At 50.6% G+C, this 20,316-nt stretch overlaps 1 protein-coding gene across 1 annotated transcript in view; it reads right to left on the bottom strand.

Moving 5' to 3' along the window:
- Nucleotides 1–4,400: 4,400 nt before the first annotated feature.
- The window catches only part of BSG (basigin (Ok blood group)), a 37,138-nt gene continuing 21,222 nt past the window's right edge, over nucleotides 4,401–20,316 (bottom strand). Inside the window, exons 4-9 of the mRNA XM_081178191.1 lie at nucleotides 17,096–17,184; nucleotides 15,191–15,327; nucleotides 12,995–13,271; nucleotides 9,366–9,390; nucleotides 8,207–8,276; nucleotides 4,401–5,032 (exon numbers count right to left, since the gene is read on the bottom strand). Coding sequence (XP_081034317.1) covers nucleotides 8,219–8,276; nucleotides 9,366–9,390; nucleotides 12,995–13,271; nucleotides 15,191–15,327; nucleotides 17,096–17,184 — 586 coding nt within the window. The 3' untranslated portion in view covers nucleotides 4,401–5,032; nucleotides 8,207–8,218. The remainder of the gene's footprint in view (nucleotides 5,033–8,206; nucleotides 8,277–9,365; nucleotides 9,391–12,994; nucleotides 13,272–15,190; nucleotides 15,328–17,095; nucleotides 17,185–20,316) is intronic.

Raw genomic sequence — 20,316 nt, forward strand, 5'->3', positions numbered from 1 at the left:
CCTCGGAAGAGAACCAGCAAACTTGGGGACCAGGTGCGCAGCCTGGGAGTCATTTTGGACTCACAGCTGTCCATGGAGGTGCCGGTCAATTCTGTGTCCAGGGCGGTACGCAGGATGAGACCCTCCCTGCCTGCAGACTGTCTGGCCAGAGTGGTGCATGCTCTGGTTATCTCCTGCTTGGACTACTGCAATGCGCTCTATGTGGGGCTACCTTTGAAGGTAACCCGGAAACTGCAACTAATCCAGAATGCAGCAGCTAGACTGGTGACTGGGAGCGGCCACCGAGACCACATAACACCTGTCCTGAAAGACCTCCATTGGCTCCCAGGAAGTTTCTGAGCACAATTCAGTGTTGGCACTGACCTTGAAAGCCTTAAATGGCCTCGGTCCAGTATCCCTGAAGGAACGTCTCCACCCCCATCGTTCAGCCTGGACACTGAGGTCCAGCACTGAGGGCCTTCTGGCGGTTTCCTCACTGCGAGAATTCAAGTTATAGGGAACTAGGCAGAGGGCCTTCTCGGTGGTGGCGCCCGCCCTGTGAAACGCCCTCCCACCAGATGTCAAAGAGAAAAAGAACTACCAAACTGTTAGAAGACATCTGAAGGCAGCCCTGTTTAGGGAAGCTTTTAGTGTTTAATAGGTTATTGTGTTTTAGTATTTTGTTGGAAGCCGCCCAGAGTGGCTGGGGGAACCCAGCCAGCTGGGCGGGGTATAAATAATAATTATTATATTATCATTATTCTGCATAGCTTGGGGCACGGCCCCAGATGCAGAGAGCAAGTCAATTAAAGCAGGAACAGGCACCATTGTCTGGAAGTTTTGGGGTTTTGGGTGGTGTCAGTTTGGGAAAAAGCATGCTAAAATGAATATGGATGGATCCCAGCTCTCATGCCAACATTTGCAAATTGTCTCTTTTTTTTAAGCTACCCACCCCTTTTAATAGGGCAGCCACTATTTCAAATTTTTGAATCTCCCCAAGTCCATTGGCAGGATACAGCTTGTTCATACTGGAGCAATCAAGACGCAGTTTTACAGTCCCAAACAAGGCAGCAAATGTGTATTGTCGCAAGCTTATATTTAAAATCTACCAGTTGGAAAGCACACCAGTGCAAGTAGATCAGGGGTAGGCAACCTCAGGCCCGGGGGCCGGATTCGGCCGAATCACTTTCTAAATCTGGCTTGCGGACAGTCCAGGAATCTATGTGTTTCTACATGAGTAGAATGTGCCCTTTTATTTAAAATGCAATTCTGGGTTATTTGTGGGGCCTGCCTGTTTTTACATGAGTAGAATGTGTGCTTTGATTTAAAATGTATCTCTGGGTTATTTGTGGGGCATAGGAATTCAGTTTTTTTTTCCTTTTCCAAAATATCGTCTGGCCCACCACATGGTCTGAAGGACAGTGGGCCAGCCCATGGCTGAAAAAGGTTGTTGACCCCTGAAGTAGATAAATGGGTACCGCTGCAGCGGAGAGGTAAACGCCGTTTCTGTGCGCTCTGGTTTGTCACGGTGTCCTGTTGCGCCAGAAGCGGTTTAGTCCTGCTGGCCACAAGACCCAGAAAGCTGTCAGTGGACAAACGCCGGCTCCCTTGGCCTCAAAGTGAGATGAGCGCCGCAACCCCATACGGTGGTACCTTAATTGATTCCGGAGGTCCGTTCTTAACCTGAAACTGTTCTTAACCTGAAGCACCACTTTAGCTAATGGGGCCTCCCACTGCCGTGGAACGATCTCTGTTCTTGTCCTGAAGCAAAGTTCTTAACCCTAGGTACTATTTCTGGGTTAGCAGAGTCTGTAACCTGAAGCGTCTGTAACCCGAGGTACCACTGGAGTCGCCTTTGACTGGACTTAACTTTCCAGGGGTCTTTTACCTTTATATTTAAAACAAAAGTGGTAATGGGGAAACTGAAAGCACGCTATGCCTGTCTTAGGATTCCAAATCCTATGTGTGTTTTTTCAAGGAAGCCAAGTTTCTAGTTTTCATTTCTGCTTAGTGCAAGGAGCAGGGAAATCTCTGTTATGCAAGACGTCTAGCCTGGAGTCTTGTATTTGCTTCCTCCCTAGCAGGGCATGAAGCTACTTGGGGCAAGGGAGCAAGTTACGCAGATCTACTTAGGAATTCTCTCCTTCAGATGCCTCCTTTTCTCACAGATGAAATTAGGCTAAGGCCCAGGCTCCCTTCCCTCCAACCCTCAGTAACTGCACCTTAAAAAAGGGAAATCTCAGGTTTGCACTGCCCCTTACTAGGATGTTTCTGTGCACTGGAAGAAAGGAATAGGTTATTGCCAATGCACATTTGCATGTGCCTTTCTACAGAAGGGAATGCACCCCTGCACAGGATATATGCCTTCACATATGGGCTGGAGCTGTCCAGATTCTAAATTAACAGGTGGCGTCAAAGCTTTCTACAAAAGCCATGGTTTTATATACACAGAGAGCATGCAGAGTTCATCGGGGACAGAGCTGGACGCTGTCCTATCTGGGGAACGAGAGCTCGTAAACATGCAGCTTGCATCATGCGCCTGGGGAGGGACGATGGGAACGGGAGATAAGGTTATTGTCAAAATCTTGTGCCAGAGGGAAGGCTTGAAAGGTCATGCGGCCGATGGGTCTTTGCTGTGCTCCCGCAGGCAGTCCCAACTCTCTCTTGCTGTGCATTTTAAACGCAAATACCACCTCTGGTTTTGTGATCAGGGTAATGGGTCCTGGAGATGTTCCTGGTGATTGTTCTGAAGCTTCCTTTTGGGGGGAGTTCCCCCCCCAAAAAACCCAGGGCTAAAATCCTTTGAATGGCCCACTTGCAGTCTGCCTCTGAACGGCAGCCAAATCTCTTAATTTCTCAGCGCTAGAGATCTCCACCTGTTTTGTCTGCTGCGTTTGTGAGATAGTAAACAGTTCCTCCTACGACTGGCTACCTTCCTCTCCTCTACTTTCCTCTGGCACCCTGCTCCTCTTTTGCGGGTTTTTCCTTTTGAACGATTTAAGCCTCGCGTCAGATTCCAGGGTTCTCATTTTAAAAGCTCCGTCTTCCTCAAGCCCCTTTAGCGTCAGTCTCCCCTGCTGCTACCCCAAGGTGTGCTGATTTCTCATAGGTACAGTGGACGCTAGGGTTGCAAACGTGATCCGTGCGGGATGCATGTTCGCAACCGGCATCTGTGCACGCTTGGGTTGAGATTTGGTGGCTGCCGAAACCTGGAAGTAACCTGTTCCGGTACTTCTGGGTTTCAGCGGTCCGCAACCCCCCCCCCCAAAGCAACCTGAAGCGTCTGTAACCTGAGGTATGACTGTACTTTCCTCTGTCCTAGCTAGGCACCTTCTGTTCCTCTCTACACCATTTCCCCACCCTGTCTGCCCCCATCTTCACCATCCACTCAGGATAAACCCTCACCTGGTGTGCCCTTTGGCGACAAATTCCATTCTCCACGCTGCTTTTACCCCTTTCATCTGCCTTGCACTCAGGCACAGTTCCTGGGATTTCACCGCCCCCGGAAAGGCTGCGAGAGAGGACACCCCCCCCCCCAAATCGGAACAGGCGACAGAGCTAGACAGGCCAATGGGCTGCCTCAGCCTAGGGTAAGGTTAACAATTTTTTTTCAATGAATCCGGGGACACTTTTCAACGTCAGTGGATTTTGTATGGGGACTGATTTGTAAATTCGGGGACTGTGCCCGGGAAACGGGGGCGCCTAGGGCAGCTTCCAATTTAAATCGGCTCCTTTCCCCCAGCACCTTGAGGACTAGGCTCTTACCGTGTTTTTATGGGAAGGTGAGCCGCAGAAATGCGCAACTCCACAGAGGGGCGGCAGGGGGTGAGGAGACCAAAGGGGGGGCGGGGGGCGGAAAAAGTAAATCTGCTTTATTTGGAGGAAAGTCAGCTTGTTCTTAAAAGAGGTGAGCTGTTTCCAGCAAGTGGAAGAGGATGGGTGACAGGACAGTGTGACTCTCTTCTCAGACGCTGCAGGGTTGCAGACTTAGGTCATGGCTGGATGGGGCTGCAGACCTTGCAAATAGCCCTCTTAGCCCCCCAAGCAACAGCTTAAGAGGACAGAAAGGGAGAAACTTCCAAGCAGTGACATGCCCTCAGCTCCAACTCCAAGGTTTGACAGAACATGAGATTGGTTCACCCCCATGCACTCCCCCCCCCCTTTAAAAAAGCAGTCATGGAACACAATATTTGTTTCTGGTTTTTTTTTTTTGTAGTGTTGAAACGGGTCACTGCAGAGAAAGCTACAAGGGCCCAAAAAAGGGGGGCCAAAAGAAAAAGGATGTGGTGTTTAGAGAAGCCACGGTGCTGGGAAAAGGAAGGATCGTTGTGGCAGTGGTACCCATTGCTGGTGGCCGTGTGGGGCAGAGGGTAGAGAAGCGATAGGAGACCACGCGTGGTTTCAGCAGTTGCACGTTTCTTGCGAGGCTTCCCTATGGGTCTTAGAAAAGGCAGTGGGGGCTCAAGCTGGCTATTTTCTGACCTAACAGAAGCCGCTGAGGTGGAAAAGGAGGCGAAACCTTTTGCCTTTTTTGCATTCTCCGGCCAAACCAGCAGCTGGTCGTCTGGTGTCCTCCCCAAAGCTGAGGGTCATTTTAGGAAGGGGGAGAAGGGAGAGATGCCCTGCTCTACTGTATCGTGAAGCGTGGCTTTGATCAGCTTCCCGTGTGGTTTGCTGCCAGGGAAATAAGTCTCCAACTTGGGGCTGGGGGGGGGGGAGGCAGGCAGATCTCTGTTCACCCATCAAATTCCTCCCTTCCCAAAAAACGCCTCCTGTCTTGTCCCCCGCAATGCCCGAGGCTCAAATTTTGAGAACTACATTGAAGGAATAAAAATTAAAAAGGGATGTGCTAATGTATAGGTAAAAAAAAAAAAAGACTGGGTTTTTTCCCTTAAAAAAAAAAGAAAAGAGGAAGATTTTACTCTACGATTTTGTTTCTCTTAAAAGGTGTAGTGAATTGATCTTTGCGAGGGGGCGCTATGATATTCTTGGTGCTATGGCATGGGACGATTGGAAGGAACACCCTAAGCGCTCAGCTCAGCTGACATGTCACCTGAAAGAGAGAAAGACGACGTAGAATTAGGGTAAGTTCATCACTGTGTATGACCCTTCAGCATGCTACAGGCATAGCTTAATACTGTTTTAAGGGAATTTTCATTTACTGTATTTTTTGCTCTGTAAGAGTTTTTAGAGGGAGAAAGCAAGAGGGGAAAAAAATTCTGCGCAGAACATGTAAGCGGCTCTCGTTTTTTCTTGCTTTAAAGCAAGCAAAGCGAGAGCTGCGTACATGGCTTCTCTCCCGCTTTTGCGCAGCTCTCACTTTGCTTGCCCACCCCTCGCTGTAAAAGAGGAGGAGGAGACACCGGGACAGGTGCTTTGCAGAGAGGCAGGAGCAGGGATGGGCAAGGAAAATGAGAGCTGTGCAAAGCAGGAGAGAAGGCATGTAAGCGGCTCTCGCTTTGCTTGCTCCCGTCCGTCCCTCATCCCGATTCGTTGAAAAGCCAGCAGAGAGTGATAGCTGCGAAGTGGCTCTTGCTCTGCTGGCTTCACAGCGAGTGACAGATGGGAGCCATGGCTCTAGCTGCGGAGGCGTCCCTCAGCTCGCGACTGCAGCGGTAGCCGAGGGATCCCTCTGCCGCCCAGTGCATTCGCTCCACAAAACGCACAGACATTTCCCCTTACTTTTTAGGAGGGAAAAAGTGCGTCTTCTGGAGCGGAAAAATGGTATTTCATGAAATTTGTACACCGCTTGATTGTAAAAACAAACTCATAATTTTATTCTTTTTCTAAACTGCTTTGAGTTTCACCACAAACCTGGTGGTGGCGGCAGCGGCGGAGGAAGAACAAGCAGCCAGAAAAGGGCTGCTCGTTCCTCCTTCTCCGCCGCTGACGGGCGGAGGTGGCAGGACGAGCGGCCCTTTCTCACCGCTGGTCCCTCCGCCACCACCCACCTCTCCCAACTGTGGCTCCTGTGCCTGCCCTTGGGAGCAGCAGAGGCAGCAGTGGAGGGACGTGCGGCCCGAAAGGGCTCCTTTCTCGCTGCTTGTCCAACCACCTCTGTCGCTTGCAAGAGCAGGCACAGGAGCCGCGATTGGGAGAGGCGGGAGGGACCAGCGGTGAGAAAGGGCTCCTTTCAGGCCGATCGTCCCGCCGCTGCCACCTCACTTGAGTATAAGCCGACGGGGGCTTTTTCAGCATAAAAAATGTGCTGAAAGCTGGCTTATACTCAAGTACCGTGTTTTTCGCTCTATAGGACGCACTTTTTCCCCTCCAAAAATGAAGGGGAAATGTGTGTGCATCCTATGGAGTGGGGGGGGGGGAGGCAGGGAGGAAAAGCCCCCAAAAGCCGCACACAAGCTCCATGTGGCTCTTGTGGGCTTTTCCTCAGGAGGGAGAAGGGACTGACGCGGCCAGTCAGTCCCTTCTTGCTCCTCGCGCGCAGCTCCTGTCGGCTTTTGCAGGTGGTGGTGGTGGGGTTATTGCCATAGCCGTGCGCAGCCTCTCCCTGCCGGAGAGATTGCGCGGGGCTATGGCAGAAGCCAAGACAGTGAGCGGGATGCGTCCTGCTCGCTGTCTTGGCTTCTTTGCTCTTTGGGGCTGGGGGAGACTTCCCCCCACCAGCCCCAAAGGAACCCGAAGACTCCGGAGCGCAGCGGGAACTCCCACAGTGCTCCACAGGCTTCGGGTTGTCTTCACTGAATCCTGGAGAGCGAGAGGGGTCGGTGCACACCGACCCCTCTCGCTCTCCAGGCTTCCAAGGTACCGTATTTTTTGCTCCATGGGGTGCACCTAGTTTTCAGAGGGGGAAATCAAGGAAAAAATATGACCCCCCCCCAGCTCTGGGAATTCACCCATCTCCCACAAAAGCCCACAGGAGCCGCGCACCCTTTAGGGAGTGCACAGCTACTGCGGGTTTTTTGACCAGGAGGGAGGAGGGACTGACATGGCCAGTCAGTCCCTTCTCCCTCCTTGGGGAAAAGCCTCAAAGAGGTCGGGGAGCAGCGCAAAGGCGGCGAGCCGCCTTCCCACTGCCCCCTGAGCTCGTGGGGCTGACGGTGGGGGAAAGCGCACGAGTTCCCGCTGCACTCCAAAGGCTTGAGGCTTCCGAGACAGGCGTTGTAGCCCCCGGAGGGCAGCGGGGTGCCTTCACCCCGCGGAGGCTTTGCGCAGCCATCCCCAAGCTAGAACAGCGAGATGGAGCGCTCCGCCTCCCTGTTCTGGCTTTGGGCTTAGCCGCGCAGCCTGCATTCGCTCTATAGGAGCACACACATTTCCCCTTAATTTTTGGAGGGGGAAAAGTGCGTCCTATAGAGCGAAAAATACGGTAGCTGCCTGAAGGCGACTGAACGCACCTTGTTTTAGAGGGGGAGAACAAGGGGGGGGGGAATTCTCCCCCTCTCTGTGCAGCGCCTCCTGCCGCTTCACTGAAGGGGCTCTGGGCAGAGAGGGGGAGAATTTTTTCTTCTTCTTCTCCCCCTCTAAACAAGGTGCATCCTGTGGTTGGGTGCGTCCTATAGAGCGAAAAATACAGTATATACAGTAACTAAGAATGTTATTACAGTCATACCTTGGATCTCAAACACCTTCATACTCGGATTTTTTGGAACCTGAACGTCCGACGGGTGTTCTGATTGGCTGCCGGAGCTTCCTGCCGCCAATCGGAAGCCACGCTTCAGTTTCCGAATGTTTTGGAAATCAAATGCACTTCTGGAGCAGATTCTGTTCGACTTCCAAGGTATGGCTGTATAATACGTCCCCACCCTGCCAATAGAGCTCAACACACAAGTTCCCCATCTGTGAATTGGGAATGACAGACAGGCTTGAGGGGCCCCACGATACCACCGGCAATATATGAAGAGTTAGATCACCTTCCCTCTTGCCCTAAACAATTATTAATCCATGTAACTGATCAACCGCCTTTCTACCTTGGCCCTTCTCAGGGTGATGTATGGGGGCAGTATGCCCCTTACAACACCCCTGACGCGGTGTGCCAGGCCCAAGAACACCCTATGAGGTGTGTGTGCATGTGATGTCCAAGTGGGGATTCAAACCCAGTCCCCCCCCCACAGCGCCACCACAAAGGCCCCTGCTTAGGCAATTTGCAAGAGCCATTTCCTAAGCCAGAACCAGAGAGAGCAAGCAAGCAGAGCTTTTATCTCTGGGAAAGGCTTAGGTACCTTTTTGGAAGTTCTTGCCCCCACCCCTGCCACCCAGATTGCACCCCTACCTTGCCGTCTGCTTAATTTGCGTTCCTCTGGCGCACATTCTTGTCCTTGTAATTTGTGGCATTGCTCTTCCTGGAGGGGAGAGGAACGGAGAAGAAACAGGACATGTGAGACCCAGAGGAAATCTCTGAATGTGGTGACGGGCCACAAAAAGGCATCAAGGCAGGAAAATCCAAGTGCCCCCTCCTACCCAACTTAATATAAGGCACCCACATTCTTTCCTGCAGGAACCCTCCCCCAATACTAGAACTTGGGGCTAGCTTGGTTGGACGATTCAGACAAGGGGAGTGCAACCGCTGCAGAAGTGCAGAGTTGGAAAGGGTCCTAAGGATCATCATGTCCCATCCCCTGCAATGCGGGAATATGCGGCTGTCCCATATGGGGATCAAAGCTGCAATCTTGGCACCATGCTCTAAGCCGGGGGTCAGCAAACCTTTTCAGCAGGGGGCCGGTCCACTGTCCCTCAGACCTTGTGGGGGGCCGGACTATATTTTGAAGGGGGGAAAATGAAGGAATTCCTACGCCCCACAAATAACCCAGAGATGCATTTTAAATCAAAGGACACATTCTACTCATGTAAAAACACTTAGATTCCTGGACTGTCCGCAGGCTGGATTTAGAAGGCGACTGGGCCAGATCCGGCTCCTAGTTTGCCTACCCATGCTCTAAGCAACTGAGGTAGGCAGAGGTTCCCATGGAAAGTGCAGGGAACAAATGCTGTATGTGGGCTGGTGGGTCTGACTCCTATTTAGAGATCGCTGATTAAACCTGGCAGCAGCCCATGAAGGGACTGGCTCTTCTCTCCCCAAAATCTGCCCTAGACTGGCCATCCCAGTTATCAGCTTTCACGCCAAGCATACAGTTGACACTTCCGGCCTTGCTAGATGATCTTTGGAGAGATACAGCTCTTTGTATCTCCGTTTAGTACAGCTCCTCTCTCCCCCCCTGCTTTTTCCAACGCCTCTAGGCAGTTTAGAAATAAAAATGGAGAGAGAGAGAAGAACCAACCAATAGAACTGTGTGCTTTGCCAGGAACTATGCAGCTCCTCCAAGAGGGTTAAAGAGATTCAGCCCCTTTCAATACCATTTCCCACCAATGAGAGAGAGGGGGGGGGAGCTTGGGTAGGAGGAAGGGGCACGTGTCTGTGCCTTGATACTCACAGTGGTGCAGATCCTCCATCGTCATCTTCAGGGAGATGGAAGCAAGACGGGGGGAAAGAGGGAAAAACAAGATTAGAAAGCTGGTTCTGGATGATTGGCGCACGCATTCCCAACTCACCACCCCTGCCTCCCTAAAGACACCTACAGTTTGAAATTTGCCATGCGCATTTTGCACCTGGTTATCGGCCACTTGCGACCAAGGGAAGATACCGGAGTACCAGGATGGCACCTGACATCTCTACTGTATGGGGATCTGGGCATGTTTTCACACACTAATAAACAATCAGAATGGATTTCTGGAACCTAATGTCTTTTTTTGTGCAGCCTGAGCAGTAGTAGTACTACTAGTAGTAATTTATTTATACCTCATCCATCTGGCTTGCTTTCCCCAGCCACTCTGGGTGGCTCCCAATAGAATATTAAAAACACAATAAAACATCTAACATTAAAAACTTTCCTAAACAGGACTGCCTTCAGATAGTTGTTTATTTCCTTGACATCTGATGGGAGGGCGTTCCACAGGGCGGGCGCCACTACCAAAAAGGCGCAGTCAGCATTAAGAAAAAGAGGTCAGAATAGGCCAAATATGTATGTGGACTGTTCCTGGATCAAGGGACTTTTCTTCTAAGTTCTCAAAGCTCTTGACCTAGCTCAAGATTGTCACCTGGACTAGCCAGATGTTTAACTGAGAATCAAAGACTTTAGAGCTGCCTTGCCCCAAAATGGCAACTAGGCATTTGGTTTTGCAACTGCAACCTTGGTGTAAGGAGCCCATTTGGTACATAGCTTATATATATCTGAGTTTCTAACACTGCTTGCACACCAACGTTCACCAAGCTGGTGCCCTCCTGATGTTTTGAACTACAACTCCCACCCACCCCCTGGCAGCGGGGTGTACCCCACAACGCGACTGCCTGGCCTGTGTGCTTCTGCGCATGTGATGAAGGGTTCCCTGAAACCGTCCACATGCTCTCAAGAGCGACACAGGATTCCACTGATCTGACATCCCCCACCCATATCATCTCTGCTGGAGAGGGGCTCAACCCTGCAGTTCTCCTTTAACTAGCCTGTACCGTTAAAACCGTACGAAACTCTGTGGGTATCTCCCTCCGTCCCCTTAGGACAAAAACCCCTCTCTCAAGTTCACCTCCATTTTACTGCTGATATAACAAGGGCTGGCCATTCTGGGCTTAGTAAGGTTTAGAGAGAAAGGGAAACCTGGGAAATCTTGAGTTCCCAGGCTCCCCAACTCGGCTGGTGTGGCAGACTGCAGACTCCACACCAGAGAAGCACATTCAAGCGAGCGAGCAAGCGAAGAGGCTGTTTGAAGGCTGAAGCACAACAAAAAGGGTCTCCACATTTCTGGACCGAACCACCACAAGAGCACAACGAAACAGCACTACGAGCTAGAGGAAAATGGCTGCTGGCGGCGTTGCGGGAGCACACACAGACCCTTTCAGGTGGACACCATGCTACCATCTGATGGGCAGAGAAGCCCCACATGCCTATCAGCCAAGACTTCTCCCTATTTTTCACAACAGGGGCAGGGACGCTGTCACCCTCCCAATACCACTACGAGTTAAGAGTTGTGGAGTCCAGGAACATCTGGGAGGGACACAGCTTCTGCCACTGCTTCTGGTTTTAAATCCTGCCACCGGAAATTAGCACAGGGCTGCTAGATGTCTCTCTCTCTTTCACACACACACACACACACACACACACAGCAGGTAAGACCATCACCAACACATGGGGAAGAGGGTGATACTTGGGAGCTGGCTCTTCCACTTACCACAAGCAGATAACATGCAGCCGAAGAAGAGGAAGGAAGAGTGCAAAGATAATGCCAGCAAGGACACACCACACCACAGAGATAAGGTTTGGGTTTTCTGAACACACAAACCTTCTTTACCCCACTGGGGGTTTGTACTGTCTTGCCCGCTCTATGATCAGACAATTGGCCCAATGTCACCTTGTGAACTTTGTGGCTGAATGTAGCCCTAAGCAGCTTTTTGTTTTCAACAAAGCATTTAAGGAGCAAGAGATTCATTACATAAATCCATACTGTAAAGTGTGGGTGGCGAGCTTGTGGCCGCCCGGGTGCTGGCACTGCACTACAACTCCCAATGTGTTGTAGAGCCAGTGTGGTGTAGTGGTTAAGAGCGGTAGACTCATAATCTGGGGAACCGGGTTCGCGTCTCCGCTCCTCCACCTGCAGCTGCTGGGTGACCTTGGGCTAGTCACGCTTCTCTGAAGTCTCTCAGCCCCACTCACCTCACAGAGGGTTTGTTGTGGGGGAGGAAGGGAAAGGAGAATGTGAGCCGCTTTGGGACTCCTTCGGGTAGTGATAAAGCGGGATATCAAATCCAAACTCCTCCCCCTCCCATTACCCTTTGCTACCGGCCATACTGGGACTGGTGAGAGATGGAGTCCAGTGGGCCTCCTCCGCATGGCAGATATTTCAAAGCAGAGCTTTCAGGAGCCTAAACCCCTGAAAATGGCGACTGCGTATTAGGGGGGGGGGGGCAGATGCAAAACACAGAGGTAAGTTTAGAAAAACAGCCAAGTGTGTTCTTAGCCCTACACTACAGAGGAAGGAGGGGTGGCATGCCGTTGAAAAGGGCATATCTGCATCGGAGAAAAAAGGCACAGCAGATCTGCAGAAACAAACACCCAATAATAGGATGCACAGAGCTGTTTTATAGGGACTACAAGTACTTCCATGGCAGTGACAAAAAATTAAAATTAAAGGCTCCAGTCTGCTGTTTGCACAGCTCTGTGCCTGTTTCAGGAGACCTCGGAGAAAGCGGAATTGGTGAAACCTCAAGTAGCAGAATTTCTGGTGGCTGTTAACGCTTATTGTCCCCCATCCAGGACTCCTTTTCCTCCCTCACGGAACCACCCCTTCTCTAGGCAGCTCTTTCTGAACGGTGTGTGTGTGTGTGTGTGTGTGTGTGTAAGATTGTGGCCCACTTTGTTCTGTTCTCCATCCCCCTGAATCTTTTCCAACCTGCACACTCACAACAAAGCCTGCCAATGCCTCCCCTACTGTTTTCGGACAGCGTAAGAGCAACAGCACTCCCAGCCTGGACACTGGAATCGGAAGGGATGGTTTGGTAGGCCACAGGGAATCTGTTCCGCAAAAGCGGGACCGCTCCATGCCCATCTGCCATGCTGCTCAAGAAAAACTATCTTTTGGGCATTTCCTTTCACGGTGGTCATTCTGAAGGAAGGCTAACTGTGAAACAAGGGTGCGTGAGCGAGGGTCAATGTGGAAAAGGGGCAAGAACGTTGGGCCTTTAAGGGCTTATCCTGAGGGCGGGGAGCTTTCACGTTGCCAGACTATAGTGTTTTTGTTGAACCCAGGGACAGATGGTATAAAGCTTGGATTTTGGGGTTGTTGTTTTTTTATATAAAAAGGTCCTCTCTGGAAAAAGGCAGCGATCCTCTCTGGATCTTTCATTTGAAAAAATCCACCTAACCATTCAGGGTAGAGCCAGACCATAACGTTAAAGGAGATCCTTATGCCTACCCTAACCCAGTTCTTAAAAGTAAAGAAGCCCACTGAAGAGGAAGCCATGTGTTTCCTGTCCCCCAAAGCAGGCTCTCTGACCCCTCTCCAGGCAACTTACCGTCAGGGACCTGGTTGGGCTGCCTCCTCTTCTCGTAGATGAAGATGATAGTGACGAGGACCAGCACTTCAGCCACGATCCCCAGGAACGGCCACAGAGCTGCCAGGCGGCTGCGCACCCGCAAGCTAACCACAGCGTTCCCATCGCCCTTCTCGTTGGTGCCGTTGCACATGTAGTCGCCCGGGTCCTTCTCGAGCTGCAGGGAGAGGATCCGCAGCTCTGTCTTGTTACCATCAGACTTGATGAAGAAGCGGTCCTCAGAGCCGTTGACGATAGGCTGGGGGAGGAGGAGGAAAGGAAAAGGGTTCGGTCTCGTCTGCTAGGGCAGTGCTTTGAATCGAGGAGCCGGCAATGCAAGTTTCTTCAAAATCCACAATCCAGGGTGAATTCAGAGTTGCACTGGGTCTCATGGCGGCCATAAGAAACAATAACCCAAAAGTTAGGGAAGTGGAAGAGTTACATATGTCGGCTAACAGGCCCTTTACACCATAGTAAACAGTCCTGACTGGGTCTGCCTCTAACAGATGTTTGCTGCAGCTGAAATGTCTAGCAATACCCAAGCCCAGAAGGGCAGATTTGTTGCCAGACTTCAACATTTTACCTTTGAAGATCAAGAGAGGGCAGGTTTGCCAAAGTTCCCCTTCAAGGATTAAGTTCTACCTTCGCAACCACTTAAGCATGCGAAATGTGCATTGTTTGACTGTAGATTTTATCAAGGGGCTGGTTAGAGAATAAATACCTGATCCCCTAAGCAGCGGTTTCCCAAATCTTTAAGCATCTTTGAATACCTTCCTTGAGGGGTCTTAAATAAAGCTATTGTGGAACAAGGCAGCATTATAATCGAAGGTTGTAGTGTCTCTTAGACCTGCTGTCATGGTTAGTTCCTTGTTTATCACCTCATTTATTTTTTAAAAAAACAACCACACTGTGGCTTATAAGGTTTTCCACATTACTATAATCGTACGGTCTTGAGTCCCGTTCCCCCAGGTCCCCTCTCTCTGATCATACGCCCTTAAAAAAAATTACCTACAGTATTTTCATCTCTGACATTTGGTTATTTAACAGAATTTTCTCAAGGGGTGCTAGCTGCAAATTCCTGTGCTTGGGGTGGTCTGGCTTTGGAATGTCGAAGGATTGTTTATTGGATGCTTACAGCCTGCAGCCCAACTCCACAGAGGGGCTAGGTTATCCCGTTCCATCCATGCCCATTAACAGATTTCCTAGCCTCCTTCCTGTTGCCGGTATCTAACTTTTGCAATCAGGTATGTTTTTTGCTACATTTGGGAGGTTAAAGCCACCGTTGGTCACTGGGAGCTGGAGTTTAGCACATGCCAGCCCCCCAGAAAAACAAAATCAAAATAGCTGGCCGATTTGCAAGAAAGTAGTTTTGTGTGTTGGTGAGTGGGAGATCCCCAGGGACACACGGGCACAACATTCACTTAATTATGCTTATTTAATTACATTTATAGTCAGTTCTGCCCAAGTCCATATTTATTTTTGCAAGTGCTTCTTCCACATTTATTTTCATGCCTTGGTCAATTTGCCTAGCTATGGGGAAACCTAAGGATGGAAAGTTATCAATCTTTAAGGGCCGGTCTGTATGGTGGCTGCCTACTAGTCCCTGCTGTTTGGTCATTGCTTCTATTGGTCAATTTTATACCAGGTGGCTCAAATTGCCTAATGGACAATCATAACTTAGGGCTGGAGTTCTGCGGGTCTGTTTAAAAAGAGCAGGGTGGCGTCTGCGAAAAGCGCCACCTTGTATTCCCGTTCGGCCACTGCAACACCCTTAATTTTAGTGGGTTGGTTAATGAAGCATGCTAGTGACTAGGTCAAAAGGCATGGCTGATGTGGTGGCAGCTCCTGCCTCACTCCTGGCTTCAGCTGTATTAGTTCCGAGTACAGGCCACAATTTATTGCTTGGGTACACTTGAGGAAATGGGGTGGGCAAGATGGTTTGTGCGTGGTGGGGGTCACAGAAAGCCCCACTGCACACGATCAAAGGCTTCCTCAGAATCAAAAGAAACCTGTGCAGACAGAGGTTGCCTTGCATTTGCTGCCGTGTTAATCAGAAGGCGGGGGTGGTCTGCTCCCCGTCGCTGCACAGAACCACTGAACTACTTAGCAGAGGGGAGGAAAACAGAAGCCGTGGAGCATGGGGAATGGGGAAACGTTTGCTTTGGCCGAGAGACTCACCTGGGACACATCTCCAACCACCCTGAACCAACTCCACTGGGTAACAGGAGGGTATGAGGAGCTCTTGCAGACCAGAATGCCTGTGTCCCCCTCGTTCCCATGCTCTGTCTTCTTGTAGGCATACACGTGTGGCTTCACTGCAAATGAAGAAAGGGGCGCAAGCAAAATGAGGGACAGCTGGCAATGAGGTACCCGAGGAGAACAGCAAGGGCCAAGGATAGCTGGCTGCTTATGAAAGCGAGTTAAAAATTGGCATGAGCGATGAGGGAGGGGATTTTCAGCAAACTGGCCCTTCTCTCTCCCTGCCCCATGACAAGCTATTGAGGTCACGAGTGACGTGCATTGGTGAAAACGTAGGCAGATGGGCTAGTAAAACCGATGCAAGCTAACTTTCACAGGTGCATTTGTAAGACTGCAGGGGCATCCGAAGCTGCCTCATCATACAGTCTGACTGCTGGTTCCTCTGATTCAGTGCTGCTTACATGGGCTGGCCAGTGGCTTTGCCATGGATTCAGATGGGGGGAGGTTGGGCTCCCCAGGCCACACATAGTATAATAATAAGAATTTATTATTTATAACCTGCCCATCTGGCTGGGTTTCCCCAGCCACTCTAGGCGGCTTGCAAGAAAAGATTAAAAATACATTGAAACACCAGTCATTAAATGCCATGGACTGAACCTGGGATCTTCTGTGTGCAAAGCAGGCAATCTACCATTTCCCCCACTTTCCTCCTTCCACCCACTCTTTCTTTCCATGTCTGCTTCCAGATAGCCCAGTCGACAGAGCATGACGCTCTTAATCTCAGGGTTGTGGGTTCGAGCCCGTTGGGTGAAAGATTCCTCCACTGCAGGGGGCTGGACTAGATGACCCTTGTCGTCCCTTCCAACTCTACAATTCACCAAGCGATGGTCTTTAAGTAGTGATGTACGGAAGTGAGAGCTGGACCATAAAGAAGTCTGATGGCCGAAGAATGGATGCTTTTGAATTGTGGTGCTGGAGGAGACTCTTGAGAGTCCCATGGACTGCAAGGAGATCAAACCTCTCCATTCATGTTCAGAGCAGACCCACTGAAATGAAAGGACCTGAGGAAGCTGCCTTATAGTGAATCACCCCACCGGTCTACCTAGTTCAGTAATGTCTACACTGATCGGCAGTGGTCCTCCAGGGTTTCAGGCAGAGATTCTCTCCCAGCCCTACTTGCAAATGCCCTTGGGGACTGAACATGGTACCTTTGGCATGCAAACCACTGAGCTAGTGTCATTTCCTTAAGAGTAAAGGTAAAGGGATCCCTGACCATTAGGTCCAGTCGTGGCCGACTCTGGGGTTGCAGCGCTCATCTCGCTTTATTGGCCGAGGGAGCCGGCGTGCAGCTTCCGGGTCATGTGGCCAGCAGGACTAAGCTGCTTCTGGCAAACCAGAGCAGTGCACGGAAATGCCGTTTACCTTCCCGCCGCAGTGGTACCTATTTATCTACTTGCACTTGACATGCTTTCGAACTGCTAGGTTGGCAGGAGCTGGGACCGAGCAACGGGAGCTCACCCCATGGCGGGGATTCGAACCGCTGACCTTCTGATCAGCAAGTCCTAGGCTCTGTGGTTTAACCCACAGCGCCACTCGCGTCCCTTCCCTAAGAGTAGCCGTGCCCATTAATCCCAGTGGGTCTACTCTGAGCAGAGGGAATGTTGGACACAACCCTCGGGCACCTCTATCAGTGCCCAAAGAACAAGGGCAAGCAGGTATGCTTCTTGACATGGACAGAAAGCTGAGAGGACCAGGAGCAGGTCAACCACCAGCAAAAGTGCCCACGTAAAAGAAAAATCCTTTGGCCCACGTTTAGCAATGATACAACAGCAGCTGGAGAAGGCAGAAGCAGGACGAGTGTTCGGGTTCCCCCGCAGAGCTCACCTTTCACGTACACAGTTGCTTTGGAAAGGGGAACGGTTTCGAAGATGCAGTGGTACTCCCCTGAGGTGTCGTGGTCCACTTTTGGGATTCTGGAACGAATGAAACAAAGCACGTCAGCAGCAAGACGAGCAGAGCACACCCCAGTTATCGCTGCATGAGAACACAACCACCCTTATTTTTTCTGGGCCAAGACTGGGGTGGGATGTGGGGCTCGTCTGTGACCCTCAAGCCATCTTCTGCTGTTTATGGGGTTTGCTACCACAAGATGTGGTCATGGCAGTTAGCTGAGATGTCTAAAAAGAATAAATAAAATGCCTACTAGCTGCTACTGGCTATAGCAGCTGAAAGGAACCTCCAGGTTTATTTGATTTATTAATTAGATTTATATACTGCCCTCCATCAAAAGATCTCAGGGCAATTCACAACATAAAAGCACATATAGTTAAAACAGAAACAGCAAAACAGTACCCCCACCACCACATGCAAAAGACTGCATAATATCAATCAGCCAAAGGCCTGCTTGAAGAGGAATGTTTTTGCCGGCGCCTAAAGATATATAAGGTAGTGCCAGGCAGAGGTTATGGGGCTGTTTACCTCGGAATGCCAAGCTGCCAGAAGCAGCAGAACGCTACTGACTTTTTATGCCCTCCATCAAAAGATCTCTCCCACGGTGGGAGAACAGGATGGTGAATTAGGACGGGGCTGTTTTGCCCGATCCAGCAGGGCTCCTTTTGGGGTGGTTAAAAGGATCTTGCATCTTCAGAGGCAATCTACCCCTGAGTACCAGATGCTGGGGCCAGTCGACAGGTGAGGGCAACAGGTGAGTGCCCTACTTCTGATCTCCCAAAGACATCTGGTTGGACACCACAAGGACGAGGAGGAGGAAGTTGTCGTCTGTGAGCAGCAGACACGGCTGAAGGAGAACTGTGTGTGGGAAACTCCACCCTCAGATGCGGGCGGGCAGTGGCTGCAGATGCAGCCTGGCAAAGGGTACTCTCCGTGGCTGCCCCTAACCTGTGCAACCCCCTCTCTGCAGCGGTGTGCCTGGCACCTTCATTATATAACTTCTGGAGAATGCTGAAGATGCATCTCTTCACTTTGGCTTTTGTCACTTGGGGGGCTTATTTTCTTGGACCCACTTTAATTTTGCAGTTTTGAGTTGTTTTAAACTGTTTTTAATTAATTTTGTGTTTTGATGTTGCAACCAGCCTGGGACCATACGGTGGAGGGCAGGCAATAGACGACAACAACAACAACAGTGGTGTTTGCCCTGCATACCATCTCATTTAATTCTCACAACTAAGGTAGGTAGGCAGGCAGTGAGACTTGCCACCAAGGTCAGCCAGTGAGCTTTATGGCTGGGGGGTGCGATTTGAACTCTGGTCTCCCAGGTCTTAGTCTGACACTCTAAACACTATAACACAATGTAAATCCATTTAGCAGCAGGCTGTAGGTAGCAAACAGCAACCCTGTCATCTTGCCCAAGTACAACCCTGTGTCTGTGATCACCTCCCCAAGTGAAAAGGCAGGTCAAAGGGGGGAAAGGCCTAATATATTTACTCCCGAGTAATCTCCCAGAAGAGGCTACAAGAGGAACTGAGTGCAATGTGAGGAGGGCAGGAGGCGAATTCCATTCAGAATCCACCCCCTCCGCCACCAAGAGACTGAGATTCCCACACACAAAAAAGGAGCTTTAAAAAAATCAGCGACACAGGAAGGGAAATCACTTGGCGGGGTGCGAAGAAAATATTTATCCACCTTGAGCCCAGAGAGGCAATGGCATCCCAGTTAGGAAGCTTGTTCAGACCGGATTTCATGGATTAGCCAGACCTCCCAAACACAAACACACATACACCATATCAATTATTTTGGAGAGGGTTGCTGTGCTGTACAAAAGGGAGGCAGAACATTCTGGGGGTGAGGTGGGGGAGAGATGACGACAACACAGGGGGAAGGCCCCCATCTTGTTAGATCTCCAGCAGGTCAGCTCTTTCCTCTTCCCCCTGATTTCAACACATGCAGACAGAGAGCCCAGTCAGAGAATTGAGGGCACGAGAGAGGGTTGCTGGGGGCGGGGGAAAGATAAATACTTTTAATCCTCACTCAGCTCCCTGTTGCTATGGGGAGAGAGGCACGTCTGCTCGGCTGCTGCGTGGAAAAGGACGTGACTCCTCTCCCGCCAGATGGACTTCTGCCAGCGGGATGGGTGGGCAAGAGGGAGACTAAGGGGGGTGGACAGTCCACTCTGCCATTGCAGCGAGGGCTGGCATTTCAGTTCACAGGAACCCAGACGTCCGGGGCAATGAGGCTGTCATGGGGATGCTTCGAAGGCGGAAGGAAATGTGACATTGGACCTACAAGTGAAGGTTCGTTTTCCGCGGGGATCCTCTCCCCGAGATTCAGAATGCAAGGTGTACAATCTCTCACACACTCTTGCATGGCAAATCAGTCCGCACAAAGAGCATTCGGCACTCTGCCCTTAAGCATGAGAGGAGAAACGTATGAAGCGGTGTGTCGAAATGTAAGCACAGAATTTGACCGAATCAAGCTGTTCATAGAATCACAGAATTGGAAGGAACCACAAATGGTCGTCCAACCACCTGCAAAGCAGGAATTTCAACTAAAGCATCCATGATGGATGGCCATCCAACCTCTGCTTAAAGACCCCAGAGGAAGGAGAGTCCACAACCTCCTGTGGGAGTCCATCCCACTGTCTCACAGCTCTTACTGTCAGATACTTCTTCCTGCTCTTTAGTCTGAATCTCATTTCTTGTAAAGGGGGAGGCTGATAGAAGGGATGCTACCTGCCGTGGGTCTCACAAAGAGGCTGAATAACTGAGGTCACTTTCTCCCGGCCTCTGTATCTTGTTTACCAGGAAAAGGCATTGTGTTGGGGTTGTGTTTTTTTTTTTAAGTTGGCGCGGTGCACAAAGGCTCCACAGGGGGCCCAGCAGCAGCAAGCATTCCTACACTCTCCCCAATGGGTTTATTCCTTTGTTTCAACGAGGCTGCCTGACGGAACCTTTCATTGTCCAGCCAGTTATCAAACACCAGCAACGCACAACCAGAATGCAGAGTTGTACACGCAGGTTAGGAGCAGGACTTGCGAGGAACGGAATGTGCCGCCTTCTCCTCTAGAGGAGGAGTTTATGATCTTCCCAAATATGGGGTCTCGCCCTACTCTCCCTTCCCCAGCAGTCCTGGCAAAATAGTGCTAAACC

This window comes from Podarcis bocagei, assembly GCF_964188305.1.
Source record: "Podarcis bocagei genome assembly, chromosome: 18".
Lineage (NCBI taxonomy): Eukaryota > Metazoa > Chordata > Lepidosauria > Squamata > Lacertidae > Podarcis > Podarcis bocagei.